This window comes from Hippocampus guttulatus, chromosome 14 (assembly GCF_054856545.1).
Source record: "Hippocampus guttulatus isolate MCC_2025c chromosome 14, RoL_Hgut_1.0, whole genome shotgun sequence".
Lineage (NCBI taxonomy): Eukaryota > Metazoa > Chordata > Actinopteri > Syngnathiformes > Syngnathidae > Hippocampus > Hippocampus guttulatus.
Genome location: NC_141274.1, coordinates 14,518,956 through 14,538,403, shown reverse-complemented (window position 1 = coordinate 14,538,403; position 19,448 = coordinate 14,518,956). Strand labels below are relative to the sequence as shown.

General features: G+C 44.5%; 2 protein-coding genes across 3 annotated transcripts in view; one reads left to right on the top strand and one right to left on the bottom strand.

The window, feature by feature from the left end:
* LOC147195275 (collagen alpha-1(XI) chain-like) overlaps positions 1 to 19,448 on the top strand; it is a 164,993-nt gene that overhangs the window by 85,357 nt on the left and 60,188 nt on the right. The window lies entirely within an intron of this gene.
* LOC147195276 (alpha-amylase-like) lies at positions 6,025 to 11,270 on the bottom strand. The gene is made up of 8 exons (XM_086129156.1): positions 10,537 to 11,270; positions 9,623 to 9,967; positions 8,386 to 8,616; positions 7,340 to 7,473; positions 7,033 to 7,255; positions 6,825 to 6,946; positions 6,592 to 6,717; positions 6,025 to 6,288 (listed from the first exon to the last, which is right to left on the bottom strand). Exons 1-8 carry the CDS (start codon positions 10,705 to 10,707, stop codon positions 6,099 to 6,101), a joined length of 1,542 nt encoding a protein of 513 aa, XP_085985282.1. The 5' UTR covers positions 10,708 to 11,270; the 3' UTR covers positions 6,025 to 6,098.

Here is a 19,448-nt window from a genome sequence, read left to right as displayed (position 1 = left end):
TGGGAGGAGACTCCGGCACCCCCTGCTACCCATGTGAGGATAAAGCGGATCGGAAAATGGATGGATGGATGTTGTCATAGGTAGTAGAAACTGTGTGTGTCGCGATTGTGAGAAAAAAATGGAAGGAAAATGTGACATCTTGAGCCATGTGGAGAGTCGTTGTCACACACGGCACACTTCGGCAAGTTGTGTAGTTGTAAATGCGTGATTTTCTTGCCATCGAGGTCATTTGTCCGTCTTGTTTTTGTGGTTTTATCGTTTGAGAAATATTTGCATCCTAATCTTTTTTTGGGGGGGGGGGGTGGAGGACAAAAACCAGTGTTTTTGCTACAACCAACCCATATTCAACCGCTGATTACGAAAGACTGACTTAAGTGTCAAATGAGAATTCACAAGAGTTACCGTTTGTTTCCATTGATATTTACTTCCATTGTGGAAATGAAACGCTTTTTGAAAAATAGGCTAGGGAGCGACACTTTGGATTTTGGTTGACAAGTCTGGTAGCGCGGCTCCCAATCGCATCATTATTACGCTACGCTATGCTCCAGTCTCCCTGCTTTGAGGAAAAAAGAAAAAAAAACAGTTGCCAAGGTAGGAGGTAAATGGAATAGCAAAAGCGCAACGGTAGATTGTTTAAAATGCGAGTGAGAGGTACAAAGCGAGCGGAAACATGACATTCCCGAGCCCCTAATGGGCCCCCCTCTGGTGGTCTCGCTGCGGTTGATCCTGTGCGATCGTTTGACGCGTTCTGGACGACATGCTGCTTGACACGAATCGACCTCAAGTGACCTTACCGGCCGCCACCTTCAAAAGATCGTATTATGTCCGCTAATAAGGAAACCAGAGCGCATCAGGTCTGTCGTGTCGCTTTGACCCTACCAGTCGGCCGTCAATCATTCCGTGAGCCAATCGGTCTCGGAATTGGAACAGATGTCAGGGAGAAAAAAAAAGCGCGACCTGTCTTCGACCTCGCTGACGTGATGTCAGAAAATAGAAAATAAAATACTGCCGTCACAAAACCATCCTTCTTCACTCTCATACGAGCATAAAAATACATCAACCACTTTTACAACTACGCCGTGATAAAAAAAAAACACACAAAAAAAAACCTGACACTTTGTAATGTTAACGACGATGGCGTGACACAAGCATGAAAAGAAGCCGATGTAAGTTGTGAAACTAGTTTTTGCTTTGATAACAAGTTGACAATGAAATCCTAGCTAGCGCCACAACATTCGACTGCTCGTATTAAAACAGTTCTGGCTCGGTGTTAACAACAAGCGACCGCTGCTCAAAACTGGACATGAGGGACTGTTTGGGTTTTCATTGATATTTACTATTATTAAGGGAGAGGCTCAAATTCTGAAGATTTGGACAATTCAAAATTGAATAAGATCTCAAAACGATTATCGGATTTTCAAAAATAATTTTTGATAAAGTCGCTAGTCATTCATCGTAGCACCTCCATTTTGTTCCCTGCAGCTCAAGATGTGAGAAGTTGCACTTTGAAGTGTATTTTATGCAGTTGTGTATGGAAAATGCGAATGGGCATGATTTTCGAGGTGGGCACGACAGAGGCAGAGCAGAACGTCGGTACAAGTTAGGGCAGCCCCTAAAAAGATCCTGGGGAACCGTGTCCTGATTTTTAGCTGGGGACACTGAAGGCGGTGGCTGGCCCGGTCACCAAAGCCATTTTGACATGGGTCCGTCCGTCCTGAGCTAGCCATGCAACTTTAATGCTCGTGTGTTGCCCTGGGCTGCCATGTATAATTAAGGCACTCGTGTGGACTCCCCCGGCGCACGTGCAGAGAATTCGCTGGGAAAATTGGGAGAAGAACAAACGTACGTACCATTTCATTCCCGTCACAAATACGAAACGACGCGTTGCATGAAATCTGACCTGGGGCTGCGGGCGGGCGTGGAGGGTCGGGGGTATGCGACCAATCTTTTTGTGCGCACCGACTTGCAGAAGTTCGTCCCGGCGTTGACCTTGAACTCGTAATGACGTCACCGTGCCAGCGCATCGGTTATGAGGGTGTTTGTCGGGGTAAATGTGCTGCACGCGAAAGCGAAAAGTGTGTGTGAGTGGGGCGAGTGGAGGTTTCAGGGACGGGACCTGCTGCACTATTCATGCCACCATCTGCTCCCTTTCCTTCACATTTTCAGACCAGCTTTGCTTCTGTGCGCGTGCGTGTGTGTGTGTGCGTGTGTGCGCGCGCAGTCCAAACATACCTGAGATGTGGGCAGCAATGAGAGGGAGCAAACAGTGGCAGCAATAAGGGAGGGATCAATAAAAACAGCCGCCGAAGTGGAGGGGGTGTGGCGGGTTGGGATGGACAGGGGTCAGCTCATACAGCACCTCGGCCCATGAAATATAAATGTGGCTCAAATAGATGAGATTGCTCCGTTTCTACAACCCCCCCCCCCTCAAATGTGAATGACAGTCACATTTGTTATGGCGCTGGACTAATCGGAAGCCTTCATTTGTGTCAAAGTCACGACTCGCGGTCCAGATTCAGCCCTTTGGAAATCATGTCACTTTTTTTTTCCAGCAACTTTTATTCAAAATTCTTACAATGATAATCAAACGCAGGGAACAATTCTGTAATGCCATCGGTTGAATATTAGAACATATTCGGTCAGAGACAAGAAGTGCAGTTACCATACACTGTAGCCACGTCGTGTACCTTGTCCTTCAACAAACACAGTGCAGCTCAGCGTACGGCTAGCAATGTGCTCTTCGTAAGCGAAAGCATCTCACTTCATTCGATGGTAATTAAACAGTTCATTTGAAGTCTTTTGCTCACCAAAACAGCAACACCTAATGAGGTACGTAAAATAGTCGCTCTGGGCCACAGATGGAGGAAAGGGACCAACCAGACTGTTATTAGCACAAAGTTTAAAAGCCAGCGTCTGTGACAATATGGAGACCTAAGTGCGCCCATGACATCGGTAATTTTGTACATCTGTGAAGGCGCCCCTTCATCCTGAAAGGTACGTGCAGGTGTTGGAACAACATATACTGCCATCCAAGCCATAACTTTTTTACGATGTCCCGATCAAGCCACGTTTTGTGTAGATGACGGCTTGTTTGAGGGTACAATTTTATCATGATACGATCGTTGCGTCAACTGAGGTGCGACCTTACTTTTGAAAGTCGCTCCGGTGGGCCTGTGTGTAACTAGCATCTACATTTAGAATGCACTGACACACACGCAGGGGACTCCACGGTGTTTTCTCAGCGGGATGCGGACTATTAACGAGGACTTAGCCGCGCATGGATATCATTAAAGAATAAATACATGAGGACAGGCTTTATGTTGCTTTGGGTGCTGCTCTGTTTTATGTAGGGGGGGGGGGGGTGAAGAAGTAATTCTTTTAGCCCTTTCATGCACCCTGTAACCTGACAACATGATAAGATGTCCACTGTAGTAACCACTGTCCCTGAAAGGGTTAAATAAATGTTAGTCACCACAATTGTTGATGTTTTATCATTTACAAATGCAATATGTTTGTCCTATTGCACTTTTCTTGTTTCTTTTTGAACTAACAGTGTCCTTCCATGCTGCTAGCAGTCTTAGTATGAGCTCATCAAAAGTGAGTACAGTATTTTCTTTGTTGAGGCTGGGTTTTTTTTTTCGCTGCATGAAAAAATGATTTTATTTGCATATGGTTACTTTTCCTTTTTTCTTTTTACCGTAGATGAAGTTGATTGTGCTCGTCTGTGTGTCAAGGTGTCACGGTCCATCAACGGCAACAAACCACATTGTGCATCATAAAGTGAAATATGGTTTTTAATTAGATATTTTATAAGATAAGAAAAAAAACTTTATTTGTCTCATAATGGAGAAATTCCCAATTATTTACAATTTACTATAATTACAATAAAAATTATTGCGTAAACTTTAGCCAGCCCTTACTTCAGTGAGGGGAAAACTGTGGCTTTGGGTGTTTATCCTTCCGAATACAAGCCAGTGGTCAAAAATCAGAACTCCGGAATTTATTTTTATATCGCAGATGATTCGTTTCTGACTTTCAAGTGGTGATGGCGAGAATTCAACAGGGCAAATCCTGTATGTGACACTGCCTGTTACAACACTGCCCCCTTGCGACTGGTTGAGCAACTTCTTTGAGGGCAGTACTGTGTGTGTGCGTGTGTGCGTGTGTGTGCGTGTGCGTGTGCGTGCGCGTGCGCGTGTGTGTGTGTGTGTGTGTTAGTGCTGTGGTGGACTGTAAAGATGAGTTCAAATGAGTTTGTTCTGAAAGAAAAAAAAACAATTTTGGGATATACTTGAGCGGAGCACCAAAGAGCTCACCCAGCAACACTTGACGTCTCTGCGGCTAATCGGAAGCTACAGCAGCTTGACCAATACTTGAAGATAGCGCAGTTGAGGATTGTCCAGAAGTTTAGGTTGTCCTGGTGTCCTTTCTTTACATTTATTTTGAATGTGGAAGCCAAGGGTGGCCAAATAATTTTCGTGGCTACGTCAGAAACTGCTGATAAGGGGCCCAAGCCAACATGCTAACCTCAACTGTGTTAGCATTCTGAAGACACATCAAATTGTCTCGTTTTAATAAATTGATCCTGTGTAGCCATGGTGTATATTATAATTACAAAATCCAAATTAAAAAACAAATTATAAGCATTCATTGTCATTTAAACGTTCGGGTCAGGATCGGGGTTCATCTGAGCCAATTTTCTAGCCAAAATGGCGGCTTCAAATGAAAGTGTCCGATTTCTTGTTCAATTTGCGACACGGGTCGTTGCGAGTTTGTCCCGTCCATCCTGTTACGATGGACATTTATTGTCAGCGTGCAGCTCTTGAAGTGTGGGGGGTGTTGCGTTGGTCTTCCGTTTGAAGACCGAAGACTCACAACGGATTCATTTCTCCGAACCAATGATCGGCCTTTTTAACATGACGCCCACCCCCATTCAAATTCAGTGCATCGATCCCTCATCAGTCGGACCCTGGTGTCCCCTTTGTATTATCTCTTTATCCATCATCTCTACGGTGTTGTGATTATTTCCCCTCAAAAAGCCACATTCAGCATCCATATCTCCAGAAGGCGGCGGAATCAAATAACCACTTTCTTTCCCCTGCTCTCAGGTCACGTTGCCATAACAACTGAGATGAGATGAAATGAATGTTATGGTAAAGAATCACCTTTTTCCGCTATCTGGACCTTGGACGCTGCCACTCAGTCCACAGTGTAACGTAGGTGGGGGTTGTGTTTATAGGCAAAAGATAAAGAGAGACGGAGAGCGGGGTCCCCAGGGACCCCCATTTTCTGCCGCGCTACCAGTGCTGAGCTCTCGGCGGTGACACCGTGATGACAGGAAGTCCTCAGTGGCCGAAGGAAGTGCAGGGCGGACACCGGCGGGCCACCATAGGTTCACCCGGGACGTTCAACTGATCAAGAAAGGACAGTAGAACAAATGCAAATGTTCACAGTTCTCCCTGTGGATTTGGATTTGACATCCCACCACCACCACCACCAGACATATTTGCTCTCTGTAGAATGTGAAGATATCCAGTTTGACGCACCTTTCGTTCTTCAGTGCCCCGTGGTAACAAAGTTGCCCTCCAATGGAGATTAACACCAGCACCGTGGTGTTCTTGGACCTAATATTCATCGAACATAAGAGATCTTTTTTTTCTTCTTCAAAACGATCATACGCTCTACAGTCCACCCAGGCTTGTATCTAGGATGATTTTATACCGACTGTTCAAAGTGATAGTTGGCGCCCTGACTAGTCAAGCCCCTCCACAGCCGTCGACTTGCCAAATCAGAGGATCTGCCCTACATACGTTCATGATTTCAGGACCTACCGTGGGTAGAAAAGGTAGTCCCCGGAGAGAACAAAGGTAAGACCAGTAACAGCACACAGAAAGGCACCAGGCGAGCTTGTTGACCCCCGCAAACCCCCACCGCCCAACCATCCAGTGAAATCAATACCTCTGCTCACGGCAAATAATTTTGTTAAGGCACCAGAACAGAAAAAAGAGAAGACAGCAGAAGAAAGCCTTTCACCACGGAGCCGCTTTACTTCCACTTTTGTTCAGAGCTCATCATGCTTTGTTCAACTTAGTGAGTGTTTACAGTTTGGATTGGGCGTGAATGGCCACAAAGGGGTCCTCGTCTTGGGTGCCGATCCGGAATTGGGCGCGGCCATCGTCACCGACGTGGATCTGCTTTCCTGTGCACATGTCTCCCTCCTTTTGGCCAGAGATGACGTCGCAGTAGGTGCCGCCGGGCATGCCGGTGTTCAGAGTCACGTCCAGGTCCCTCAAGATGAAAGACAAGAAAGCCGGCCGGCTGTTTCAAGGGTTTGGGATTTGTCGTTGGAGTTCCTCACGACAACGGGGAAATGACAGCGGCGAAGAAATCAAGCGCAGGATACCAAAAGCACGTGGTTCTTTTGCAGCCATCAAGACACGACGGAACAATGAGGGCAGAAGACAAATTCAGTGCCTTTGAAATAAAAGCCACTGACCCTTGCCGAACACCAAAGGGATAGAAATGAGCGGACTATGCACTCATGGATATGAAATCAGTTAAATCTGTGATTCGAATGGCGTTCGCGCTCACCAGTTGTCGTTGTTAAAGACGATGAAACCCCGATTCCCGCGGCCAAAGGCAACCTGGTTACCACGGTTGTCCCACCAGTTGGTATGAGGTTGTCCGTTGACGACGTTGCGGAAAATGACCATGTTCCTGCAGGGATATGCCAGCCTTTAGACTCATTTGTGTTTTGCTGCAAAGACAATCTATCATCTCGAAAGAGCAACACGACGGAAGCTCAAAATCCAGGATTTCCTCACTTGATCTGTCGCCATCTGTGCTCACACACCCAACCGTCCCCGCAGGTTTGATCGGGGTTGATGGGAACAGACTTGGTGCTCCCGTCGCTGTGACTCGGCGGTCCCATCCAATCGTTCTGATCCTGACAACGTGACCAGGGAACCACATGAATCCATCGATGAATAGAGAGGCGGCAAAATGATCGTTTGCACTTGAATGAGCGAGAACCTTTCCGTTGACGATGTGCCGGTTCCAGCGGAAGCTCGACATGACCCTGGTTACGCCGTAAGGGTGGGCCAGCATGTAGCCCATCGCCATCTTGTAGAGCCTCGGATCCCAGAAGGTGACGATGGACGCGCCGCCTGCGCCGTGGCCTCGCTGGTTGTCGTGGTTGTCGACGAATACCACGGCGTTGCCGTCGGGCATGAAACCCCACCCCTCTCCCCAGTTTCTGCACGTGAAGAATCCAAATACTTATAGCTCTCATATCGTATGCAGAAATTGTTCATTCCCAAGCTGCCTGACTGCGGCGTACCTGGTGTAGCACAACTTCTCGCCGTGCCATCTTCGGAAGACAGTTCCCAGTTTTGCACTGTATTTGAACTCGGTCACCCGTCCCAGATGGGAGTACTCGTGAGATGAGATAGGCTCGCCTCCGAGGTCGATGACCTAAAGGGCCAGAGTGCGTATTGGCCGGACAGTATTGGGGGAACACATCTTCCATTCCCACAGCCTTTACTTCAGGTTTTTGACCTCGTAAAAATGACCCATACCATATCGGAGGTTCACGCAGTCATCTTTAACTGCACGACTTGTTTGACCCCCAAACCGGGTTTGCACAGCATGGCTCTATTTCTATGTACATGACAAGTGACGTATATCTGTGATGACTCTTTAAATACTGACAGAACACATGACGCCCAGATGGCAGGTATAGTACAGTAACTTCACCAGAGTCAACACCGACCTGGGCCAAAAATGTCCTCATGATTGTCCACACCAAACTATGAACTACAGATTTTTTCAAAATGTATCAGTCACCTGTCTGAAATGAATAAATGGATGATTCATCCTCAACTAAAAATGAAAGTGTGTGTTTAAGATATCCTTTATCCTTTATTTGTCCCGCAATGGGGAAATTACATTATAAATTAGTTTGTGGATATACATATTCATATGCATACATACATATTTTTGCTCTATATGCTCTACAGACAGTGGTTAGTTTATGCTTTCGTTGGACTAGTAATTCTTGAAATTCACAGCAGGTGATTTTTGTAAGATTTATTTCTGGTGTTTGTGTGTGATGTGAGTGTGGATCCATCACCAATCTGTATATTTTGATCGGGAGGCTATATTTGTTTGTTTGTGTTGCAGTCAAAGTAGCAGCTAGTTCATGACACTACTTTTTCCACATTTGGAAAGATTGCCGATTCCATGCTGCCCCCCCCCCCCTTCCTTCCCCCATTAACACTGCCATGATGTGTACACCACTTGCGGCACTTGAGACCAAAAACCGGAATTGTCACCAATCCAGTCTAGAAATGAAAGTTAAAGCATTTCTGGTGGAGTCTTGAGTACCTCCTGGAAAATGAAGGGTCTGGAGCCTTCTGCGAACCACTCAGTGCTGAGGTTGTGCAAGCGGCTGTAGACGGCGGCCAAGTCCCCGGGCCACATGTGCTTGCAGGCGTCCACCCGGAACCCGGCCACGCCCATGTCGATCAGCGCGTTCATAAACTCGGCCACCTTATCCCGCACGTAGTTCTTCTCCAGGGCGAGGTCCAGAAGGCCCACCAGGCGACAGTCACGCACCTGGAGAAAGAAATTATCAAAAAAAAAAAAACATTTTTAAATGAGCTCAGGCTAGTCGTTCTGGGCTTGCTTTTGACTATGGGGAATTCAGGTAGACAATGTGGGGTCCTTCGACCAACTTCACACTTGCATGCGCACCTTAGTACAATTTAGAGCCTTCAGTTAACCGTAACATGCATGCTGTTGGAATGTGGGCGATATGCAGACTACACAGAGACAACCCATTCCGGCACAGGGGAACATGCAAAACTCCACGCAGGAAAAATAAACCACAAATCTCAAAACTGTGTGGCAGACATGCTAGTCACTAGACTGCTGGCCGTGCTGCCAAAACTGCATAAAATGGCTCCGTTTATCTTTTTTGACAGCGTTTGCATAGTAAGAGGGTACTTGTCAGGTGAGAGATTAGGTCACAATAGTCGTGTCATAAAAACACAAAAGATAGCATTAAAAAAAATGCTTTGAATTGGGACAGATGAACCACCATTCACAAATCCAGCATGGATATTGGCTGTAGAAAACTCAAACCAAAAAGCTTATGGATTAAATGAATCGAAAATCAAAAACAAAGGACATCCTTGTGATAATTACAGTTTTAATTTGTCAGCGAGCATGTAAGTCTAAATAATGCGGCAGCACAAATGGGTGTGACATCACACACGGGCAAATATCAACTTGATACAAACAATTTACAGTAAGGCATTAACCTGACCTTTTGATTTTCACACAAAATAAACATTGGCGACATCACAGAGAAGCAAAATCATATCTTCATTTCACCTTGCCTGAGCACCGGTTTCATTCGGAAACCACAAAAAAGGGGGATATTAAAAAGAGATCCATTTTTGTAAACCATTTCTATGTCGTCAAAGTCACGCTTTTGTTGAAAAAAAAAAGGCACAAATAACAGAGGACGGGTTTAGGATAAAATCTCAATCGGCAAACGCCAAACTGGGAATATGGAGTTCCCTGCAGTAACTTGTTTGGAAAATTGGATAGCCCGCACCTGATTTGCGTCCCAATAGTTCTCGATTTCGCCACTGCCCGTCCTGCATTTGTGGTCATTGAAGTCCCAGCCGCTGTAGGGAACGCCGGGGAAGTTCTTGGTGCTGGCGCTGAACCAGGTCCCGCATGACGAGTGGTTTCCCTCGCCGCCGGCCGACCCGCACATGTGGTTGATGACGGCGTCCACGTAGATGTTGACGCCGACGTTGTTGCACCGCGCCACCATGTCTCGCAGCTCCCGCTCATCGCCGGACCTAGAACACAGGTTGTATCCCACCGGCTGGTACCTCTGCCACCATGGCCTCCAGGGATTGTTCAGCACAATGTGCTCGTTGGGAGGAGAGATCTAAGCAAACACACGGCAGGACGATGACGACTGTGCGAAAATGGCCTGCGGACAAGTTGCTGTAAAGTTTGCTGTTCAGACTACGAATAGTTCACTTTTCCAAAACTGGCTTGCGACGGAACATTTCAATACGTGTGAAAGTGGGAGTTGGTCATTTTCAGAAAAAGGAAGCCTTTTTTGTAATATTTGTCGTTACTGTCGGCTTGAGCTGACAGTCGTATATTAGTTCAAAGTAAGAGGATCGGGGGGGGGGGGGGGGATCAGCCCCACCTGGCTCTGTCTTATGCCTCTCATATGTTTTTTAACAACTGTAGCATATCTCAAATGTTTGCTGACATCCGAAGACAAACAAAAAAAAAAAATCAACCAAGCGATATAAACTCGTCAGTCAAGGCATTGTAGCTGTATACGGGACAACAAATAAACCACAATGTAAACAAACGGCGCAAAATCAACACCTTGCACAATCGAACAAAACGACTCGAAAGTATCCATAGACAGGACACGGCGTCGATATTTCTGCAGCGCACCAAATAATTTCCACACCAGCAAAAATTAACACGGGCTACCTGAACTCCCCCGAAGCCGTTGGGCCCCAAAAAGCGCTCGCACTCCGCCGCGATGTCCGCCCAGCGCCACTCGAAGAGATGCACAATGGCCGTCCTGCCGTGCCGGAGTTGAGGATGGTGCTGGGCGGCGGCGAGCCCCCAGAGCAGCATCCACGCGATGAACCGCTTCATGTTTCAAATTCTTGAAACACGCAAGAGTGCAACTGGCACACCTGTATTTGTGGACTTTTTCTCCACCCTTGCGGGAACCAATGGGAAGCCTGACAAATAGATTCTCGGGCCGGTTTGGCAGCTGCTTGCTTTCTCACCCTTTGGAGTGTGACTGTTATCATGTAATATGGGGCCCGAAATGGGAAGAAAAAAAGCCATTCGTTTCCTGCTCGATTAAAAAAAAAAAAAATGCAAAAGGTTTCCTCCTTGTCTCGCCATTCAGGTTGGTGGGTCAGGCAGTCATGGTAATAATCCATCCATCCATTTTCCCATCCGCTTTATCCTCAAAAGGTTCGCATCTTCAGACAGGAGGCGGGGGACACCCTGAACCGGTTGTCAGCAAATCGCAGGGCACCCAAAGACAAAACAATCATTTGCTCACAATCACTCCTCGGGACAATTTAGAGCATCCAATCAACTTGCCATGCATGTTTTTTGGAATGTGGGAGGAAACCGGAATGCCCGGAGAAAACCCACGCAGACCCGGAGAGAACATACCAACACCACGCAGGAAGGCCAAGACTCCAATGACCACTGTATAAGTTTGAGTTTCAACAAATGCTTGCGCATGTTTTGCAATATGAAGTTTGGTCGAGTCATGTGTACTCCCGCAGCTGCTTGTATTGGACATGATCCCATATTTGTCTTCCTCAATGAGTAAATTCATCGTTTGCCGTGTGACGACACCACGCACTCTTCACTCTTGTTAAGTGTGGACGTCATTTTGACTCTGCACCTGTCAGTTTTGCATCTTCTCGACGATGAGGATGATAATGATGGTTGAATAATTGCACTCCGACAGACACCAGGTGTTTCTATTATTTTGGCGAATGTGTTTAGCAACACCAAATATCATTTGTGTTTCAAGATTTTTGGGGAAAGTCCCCACCCGTCAAAGGGTTCCGATCGAACACAAGCAGGTACCAGAGCTGAAGTCAGAATCCATGTTTGGTCGTAGTAGTTTCGTAGTGAGTACATCGTTTCCTCTGAAACCTAATTTTCTTTTCTGATTCTATCTATGCATCCATTTTCCGACCCGCTTTCTCCGCACAAGAGTGTGAGGGTGTGCCGGAGCCTATCCCAGCAATTATGAGTTTTCCATGAACCTGCCATGCATGTTTTTGGAAGGTGGGAGGGAGGAAACCGGAGTACCTGGAGGAAATCCACACAGGCTCAGGAGAACATGCAAACTCCACAAAGGAAAGCCAGAGCCGGAATTGAACCCACCACCTCTGCGAATGAGTCCGACGTGCTAAACAGTGGCCCCACGGTGCCGCCCCTCTTATTCTATATTTCACTATATTTAAAAAAGAAAACAACAACAATGCAGTACTCTGCCTTAAATGCTATATTATGAATACTTTGACAAGAAAACACGATATAGGAATCTCTTTGTGGTGAAAGGGACAGAAGAGAGAAATAAAATTATATCGCGTATAGATGTATATACCAGACACCAGAAACAGCTTGTCTGTTTTTCAACTTTTTTGAAAGTCTGCTCCATGTTATTTTCAACGACGACGTTTGCCTTATGATGCAACACTTTTCCCACTTGCTCCCACTTTTTCCCACGAGCGTTTTGGAACACCGGTCGGTCCAAGTACAAAAGCTTCCTTTCAGGTCTGCAGCTGTGGTGTCCAGGTAAAAAAAAAAAGATCGTTGTGTAGGATGGGAAAATAGAAAGTGACTGGGCTGGCAGAGAGTGAGGGAATAACAGAAGGAGGAGAAAAGGAAAGAATCGCCAGTCATTGAGTGGCTCCATCAAGAACCTTCCTCTCCGTTGTTTGGCCTTTTTTGTGAATGTTTGCAAGAGCCGAGTTGAGCGAAGGAAGAAAGTTGTCCCACTCAGTGAAAATCCACCCGGTCTCATCCAATGGAAAGTTTTCACCGTGCTGATCTGTTGGGCAGATGTTAATTCAGCCACCAAGAAAGAAAAGTAGAACGAGAATAAGAATAACATAATCAGTATGAAATGATCAAGTACCTGTATTTTCCGCACTGTACGGCGCACGTAAAAGCATTCAATTTTCTCAAAAGCCAACAGTGCGCCTTATCATCCGATGTGCCTTATATACGGATCAATATTCTCATTTCTTGGACGTAATATTTTAAAGTGATTTGGTGCAGCTGCAGTGGTCGTGAATGCGCTATATAAATAAAGCTGTATTGTATTGTATTTCTTATAGCGTAGCGCCATCTAGTGGATGCATAAAGCAACCCCAGCCACGATTGTAGCTTCTGTTCTATGCGCCTTATAACGCGATAACCCGGTGCGCCCTACATATGTAAACAGTTTTAAAATAGGCCGTTCATTGACGGTGTGCCTTATACTCCGACACGCCTTATAGTGTGGAAAATATGCTACAATACTTTAGAGTGCTATTTTCCTCTGTTCAAAAGCACAACTGCAAAAATTTAGTCATCCATCAGTTTCATCCAAAAACTGATGGATGATAGCCTGTCCATTCATTTAAAAGGGGAAGGATGATTTGAGATATGGGTGTTTTGAGTAAAGAGCATGGTCATGGAACAAATTAATTTGCTCTGAAAATACACTAATTTGACAAACACCGTATTTTGCCATGAGAATGGATTATTGTGCTCGGAAAACACGATGACACTGTCACAAAAGCAGTGGTTCTGGAAAATGCTGTCGTTTGATTGAATACGGCATTTTTTTGGGGGGGGGGATCAGGCAAACATTCTATTTCGACAAAACGAAAGGTTATTTGACACATATTAGGTAGGAATGTGAGAGCACTGAGGAAAGGTTGATACAAGGGGACTGTGCGGCTTGAGTCTACTTCATGCGCACAGCCGGTGGCTGGAAAAGTTGTCAGTGAAAAAAAGAAAGAAAAAAAAACAAGTCAGCTGGAGTTAATTTTCTGACCGCCTTTCACAGGAGTCAGCAGGAAATGGCAACGACACTCTTTCACTTTCATGCGCGTCACAACACTTCTTAGGTTCCGCACCTCTGCCTCACTTTACTGCAGCTTGTTTTTTTTTTTTTTTTAATTTTCTTATTTTGTTTCAGTTGTATTTCGACTTTGGCAGGCTGATTGAACACTCCAAATTGTCCCTCGGTGTGAGTGTGAGCGCGGATGGTTGTTCGTCTGTGTGTGCCCGGCGATTGGCTGACAACCGGTTCAGGGTGTCCCCCACCTACTGCTTGAAGAATGCCCTGCGACCCTTGTCAGGATGAAATGGATCTGAAAATGGATGGATGGATGGAATTTATAAAATTTGACCCAATTGGCTACATGGTGAAATTCTGTCGGTGCAGATGGACTAACAGACAGAGGCCTTGAAGCACATCCAGGAAGTTTCCACTGGAGCTTTCCCCCCTGGTGTTATGGGGTGGGGGGGTGGAGTCTGCCACCTCCATCCAATCCAGATTAAATCAAAAGCAAAGCTCTAAGAAATCTGATGTAGTTAGATTTTATTATTTTATGTATTTATTTTTTAACTGTCTCTTGAAGTTGTCCAAGAGGGTGCACTTGTCAGCTCTCCTCACTAGAGGGCTGTCTAAGGTTTGGCTTAGAACGGGCTCTTATCAATTCTCCATGGAAACTCCCTCAAGGTCCTGAAATCTGATGCATTTGATATGTTTTCATGTGTTATGTAATGCCATTATGGATGAAAACTATATATTTTCAGCAATGTTTTTTAGCATGGAAATGCTCTCTTTATACATGATATGTTTTGTATTTCAATATATGGCAAAATATATACAGTATACAGTATATATCGCAGGCTGTGGCGTGTAACAGATTTTTCTTTGTACGTTACTAACGGCACAGTTTTTAGTGTGACATTAAATTGGCATCACAACCAGTTCAGGGTGTAGCGTAGATAGCTGAGATAGGCTCCAGCACGCCCCTGACCTTAGTGACGATCAGAGCATAAGAAAATGAATGAATGGATGGAGGGATGGATAAATTAGCATCATATTATGCCTTTCTTCTAATTGTATCGGGGGTATCATGACACTTGTAAAAAATAAAAATAAAAATAAAACAATTTCACATGCCTGATTTGTGGATTTTAAAGCATCTGAAGTCAATGAGTGACTGCTCGTCGCCTTCGCAGGACAATGAGTCCACATTTGTCAGCGTCTAACGCCTAAACATGAACGTTCAAAGTATAGCTTAGCCTGGTACCACGCGTGTGTGCGTGCGTGTGCGTGGGTGTGTGTTTGTGTTTGCGTCACGATTGGTGAGTGTCGCATGGGCGTATGTGATTTTCTTCCTTCTTTTTGCACCAAGGTATCAATTTGGTGAGCCGTGCACTAGTAATAAACTTCTATTCCCGTGCGGCCGACGCTCTGGGCCTCATCCACCGCAGGCTGCGGTGTGGACGCCGGCCCGAGCCGCCCCGAGCCACCCCAAGGGAAAAAAAACAAAAAAACGTGCGAGCGCCCCTGAGGTTTACTACACTGCTCTTGGCGTTGGGCCGCTTCTTTCTGGCCAGTTCTCACCAATAAGTCTAAATAAGAATGTCTTTTTATTTTTAATCGCCTCCGAGGACAAAACGCTACAACGCTATATATAATGCCCTCCAAAAGTGTATTTTGAGATGACATCTATATTTGGTCATAAAAATATGTTTAGCCCCAGAACACTCTCAATTGACATTACAATGTTCAATTTTGAAAAAGCTGGAACATTACGCTTTATCCTTGATACAAAAATATAAATATATTTTGCCATTTAGTGGATTTCTTGTCCAAATATTTGCAATGAAAGCTTGACAATAAGTTATAGTTTTGCATTAAAATGCTACATTTTACTACAGGGGATCAATGGCCATTTAAATGCTTTATTGTGCCTCGGAAACATATATTTTGCTATGTATACACACCATATTTTGTCATTCAAACACACACACACACAATATACAGTATGTATAAAATGTACAATACTATAGTGTGCTACTTTATTTTTAGAAAACACCTTCCATTTTTTCAGGGCAGTGGGACAGATGTCCTTTCCATTCATTTCAATGGTGAAAGATGATTGGGGTGTTTTGAGTTATGAACGTGGTCTCGGAAACCTTTCAACTTGTAAGTCAAGACACCACCGTTGTTGCCACATTATGAAGGCGAAGAACAACGCAACGCCTGTTGCCTCGGTTTGCCGTCCTTCCCGTAAGATGTTCGTAGTGTGTGTCAGTGGGCGATGTGAAACATATAGGAAAACATGCCACCTGAATCGCGGCAAGAGCGAGAGAGGAAAAAATGACAAGTCCTATTTGGACGGAATGATTCCATATGCGGGAATGCCTTCTTTTCTTTCCCCAATGAGTTTTAAACGCTTCCAGACGCACTTGCTATGGCCTTTATGTTGCAATGTCGGTGACTGAAGGCTCAGATGCGCACGTGCGTGGACTTGATGCACATGTCCGTCTCACACGCACACGAACTAACGTCGTTGTAAAGTGAAAAAAATTTCACCACCGAGAAGAGTGTCGTGAACAACGACCCTGCCGAATTGGAATGGCAAAAAATCGGCAAGTACATACCAAGGTTATCATCGTTAAAGAAAACTAACGAGGGAAAAAAAATTAAATAGAAAGAAACATTGTTGTTCATGAAAAAATAATGAGTGCTTCCAAAAAAAAAGACAATTAACAAAGTACATTTTATGTCTATAAAACGAACTAATTATAGCAAAGATGACCTTCATTTTCATCTGTGATCATGCTGGGTTCATTTTGAATGCACACTATTTGTTTTGCGATTACCTCAGAGTCATACAGAAGAGGAAAGGTCCGTTGTTTGAGGAGGTCATTTACTTCATTCATTCAACAAATACTCTGTAGATTTAAAAAAACTAATACTAAAACTAATAAAAACTAAACTTAGATACTCCGTGGTTTAAAAAAAATACTACAACTAATAAAAACTAAACTAAAATTAAGCATTTTTGTAGATTTGGTCTCTTACTATGAGACTGATGACATGCCCAGGTAGGTGCTGCTGTTCTGGTTATCAAAGTTTGGATGCTCCAATTTAGGTGACTCTGAATCAAAGAGACCTTAAGGGGTTGTTTTTGTTTCTGATCAGCAACAGAAGTGAAATGGGGGCTTGAGGCGTGTCGAGACTCTAAATTTAAGAAATGTACATCATTTTTTTGTGGGTTCAATGCATCACGTATTATTTGCTATATTGCGGGATTTTACTGTGATAATTTTTTCATTTGGCCCATTTCTGCTGATTCATGTCGCAATAAGCGCGAGGCAGGAGAAAAGGGCGCCTTAAAGACAAATCTCCAACATTTGAGATCATTTCACACTTACTAAAAGAAGTTCAAGGGCAATGGACCTGTGGCGGATCGCAAGTGCCTTAAGTCACTCAACTGCATGCCTCTGATAAACATCGTTAGCTGACTGAATATAACCTACCGCCTAGTTCAAATGAATTGTAATCCATAACAGGTGGTTTGGATAGAGCAAGGATGGAAACAGCCGCTGGTGCTCTTTCAATCACTTTATTGAATAAATGGCAAAAAAAAAAAAAAAAAAAAAAAAACGGTTAACACAAGCATATTCTCAGCTAGCAAAATAATTCAAAATAGGCTAGTTGAAGTTAGCCAGAGGCTGATCCGCACAGTTTTTTTTCCCTGAGTAAGTGACTGGCTTGTTATCCAAGGTGTTCCATGAGAGAGTTTGTTCTGCCTTTGAAAAAAACCAGAATCCGGATATATGAGACCCCGAGTCTTAACTCGATGACACTGTCGATTTGAGGCATGTCAAATTTTTGAGGTAAAATGTGAAGGCAACAGAAAATGGTTTTTCCACTGTTTTGAAAGGATTATTTTGACAGCTCTCAGGACAAACACGTCACTTCTCTGCGTCCCATTTTTTGGGAATGCCAAACCACACCGCCTTCTCAGCCTTGACCAAGTGCCTTTTATATTTATATTGTCATTGTTGCCGTGTTCAGGACGTGCCATTTATTGGTTTCAAACCATCACCCAATACCGCAGCCCCCACGCCCCCTCATCATCTCCACAACGCTTAATTGCATCCTTTGCAATATTGCCTTTTTTTTGTGTGTCATTTTTAGCTGTCAACTGTTTTAGCGGAGATAACTCTTCAGGCAGGGAAGTTTGGGGTGGTTGGGGGAAGGAGTACAGCGTGGAAACAATGCCGCATCCAGCTGGCAACTGCAGCGCGAACGGCTGCGGTGGACGTTCTCCAGCGCGCACAGTGGGGGAGGTGTTGATCACGGAAAAAATAATGTCGGACTGCACCCGCGGCGGTGGCTACTGCTTGTCCTCGTACCTTTTCCACTTGAATAACCTACAATGACTTATAGGGGTCACAAAGCGAAAATTTTAACCACAGTCTCCGCAGTCCACGGACCATTTTGAAAAATGGTGTCACAGATGTGATTTGCGCCTTGAGAATCAAATGGCATTGCAAAAAATACAAAAAACAAGAAACTTTTGAAAGGGCATTCTTGGCTTCTCGGTTATCAGAACAAATGTTTTTGGGGTTACTGTCTTTCCATTGTTAATGTGTATGTTAGTCCACTAGATGGCGTGACTTTTCCCTATTGAAAGGATGAAGCAATTTCCCATTTGTCACTGTTTTCAACAAAAAATGATGCAACTCAGTTGCAATCATCTACTATTATGATTGTACTGATGCATTACAATATGTGTCATCTATTTTATCCACATTTGGGAATCCCTCTAAGCTACTTTGGCTTATTCACAGGGTCCTATGTTAAGCATTTTAGGTTGTGGCCATTATTGCCCGAATTGTGGTGGACGTGCCAGAACCGGCACCGAAACTGAATTAAAACAGTCATTAACCAAATGAATAATTACGGGATCTGTGTAGGCCTACCTGTGGATGAAATAATGAAGCATGTAGTCACAATGGCCAAAATGCGCACGAGTATAGTGTCATTGAGCGATCAAGGCAGCCGCTTAAAAAATATCCACCGTCTCCACTCCCCACTATAGAGAGGTTATGATATAAAACAATACTTAACAAAATTTATAATTATATATGTAGGCCTAACTGTGGATGAAAAAGTGAAGCATGTATACTTAGTAAAGTTAGTCCGATATAGTTCGTTAGCGGCCAAAATGTGCATGAGTGTGTTGCACGCAACGCACCAGTAAATGAGGTCGATGGGAGGTGCACAAGATCGGTAAAAAGAGCAAATGTGATGGTGGCTCAACATCAGCCACATGGTGGTCCTGGGCCAGCGGTCCACTGTTAATGTCAGTCTAATTCTCATTTTGCAACATAGGCTGAATTGGCCAGAGGATGTATATTCCAAAAATGTTTGGTATTTGTAATTTCTTTTTCTTAAACTAGCCTAAATTAACAATGCTACGCAAAAAAAAAAAAATTCCAGTTCATGGTCCCGCATTTATGCACCATATTGGAGATGACTAACGTGTTTTCTATTAAGAACTTGACAGTATCAATATAGTCTCAAATCAAAGGAATCTTGGCCTTGACTCCACACGTTTCGTCATTCTTGCCATCACATTTGATAGGCTTTGTTACGCTGTTTGACAAAACCCATTCGAGGAAATGTAAACTTTCCAAATCGGAAGAAGCGGGCTAGCCTCAAGCGAAAATCTGATATTATACATTCCTCGTTCCGCAACACTTTCCATGTATCGATATGGTTGGAAAGCCAGCAAAAATAGTGAGAGGAAAAAGAAACACTGGAAAAC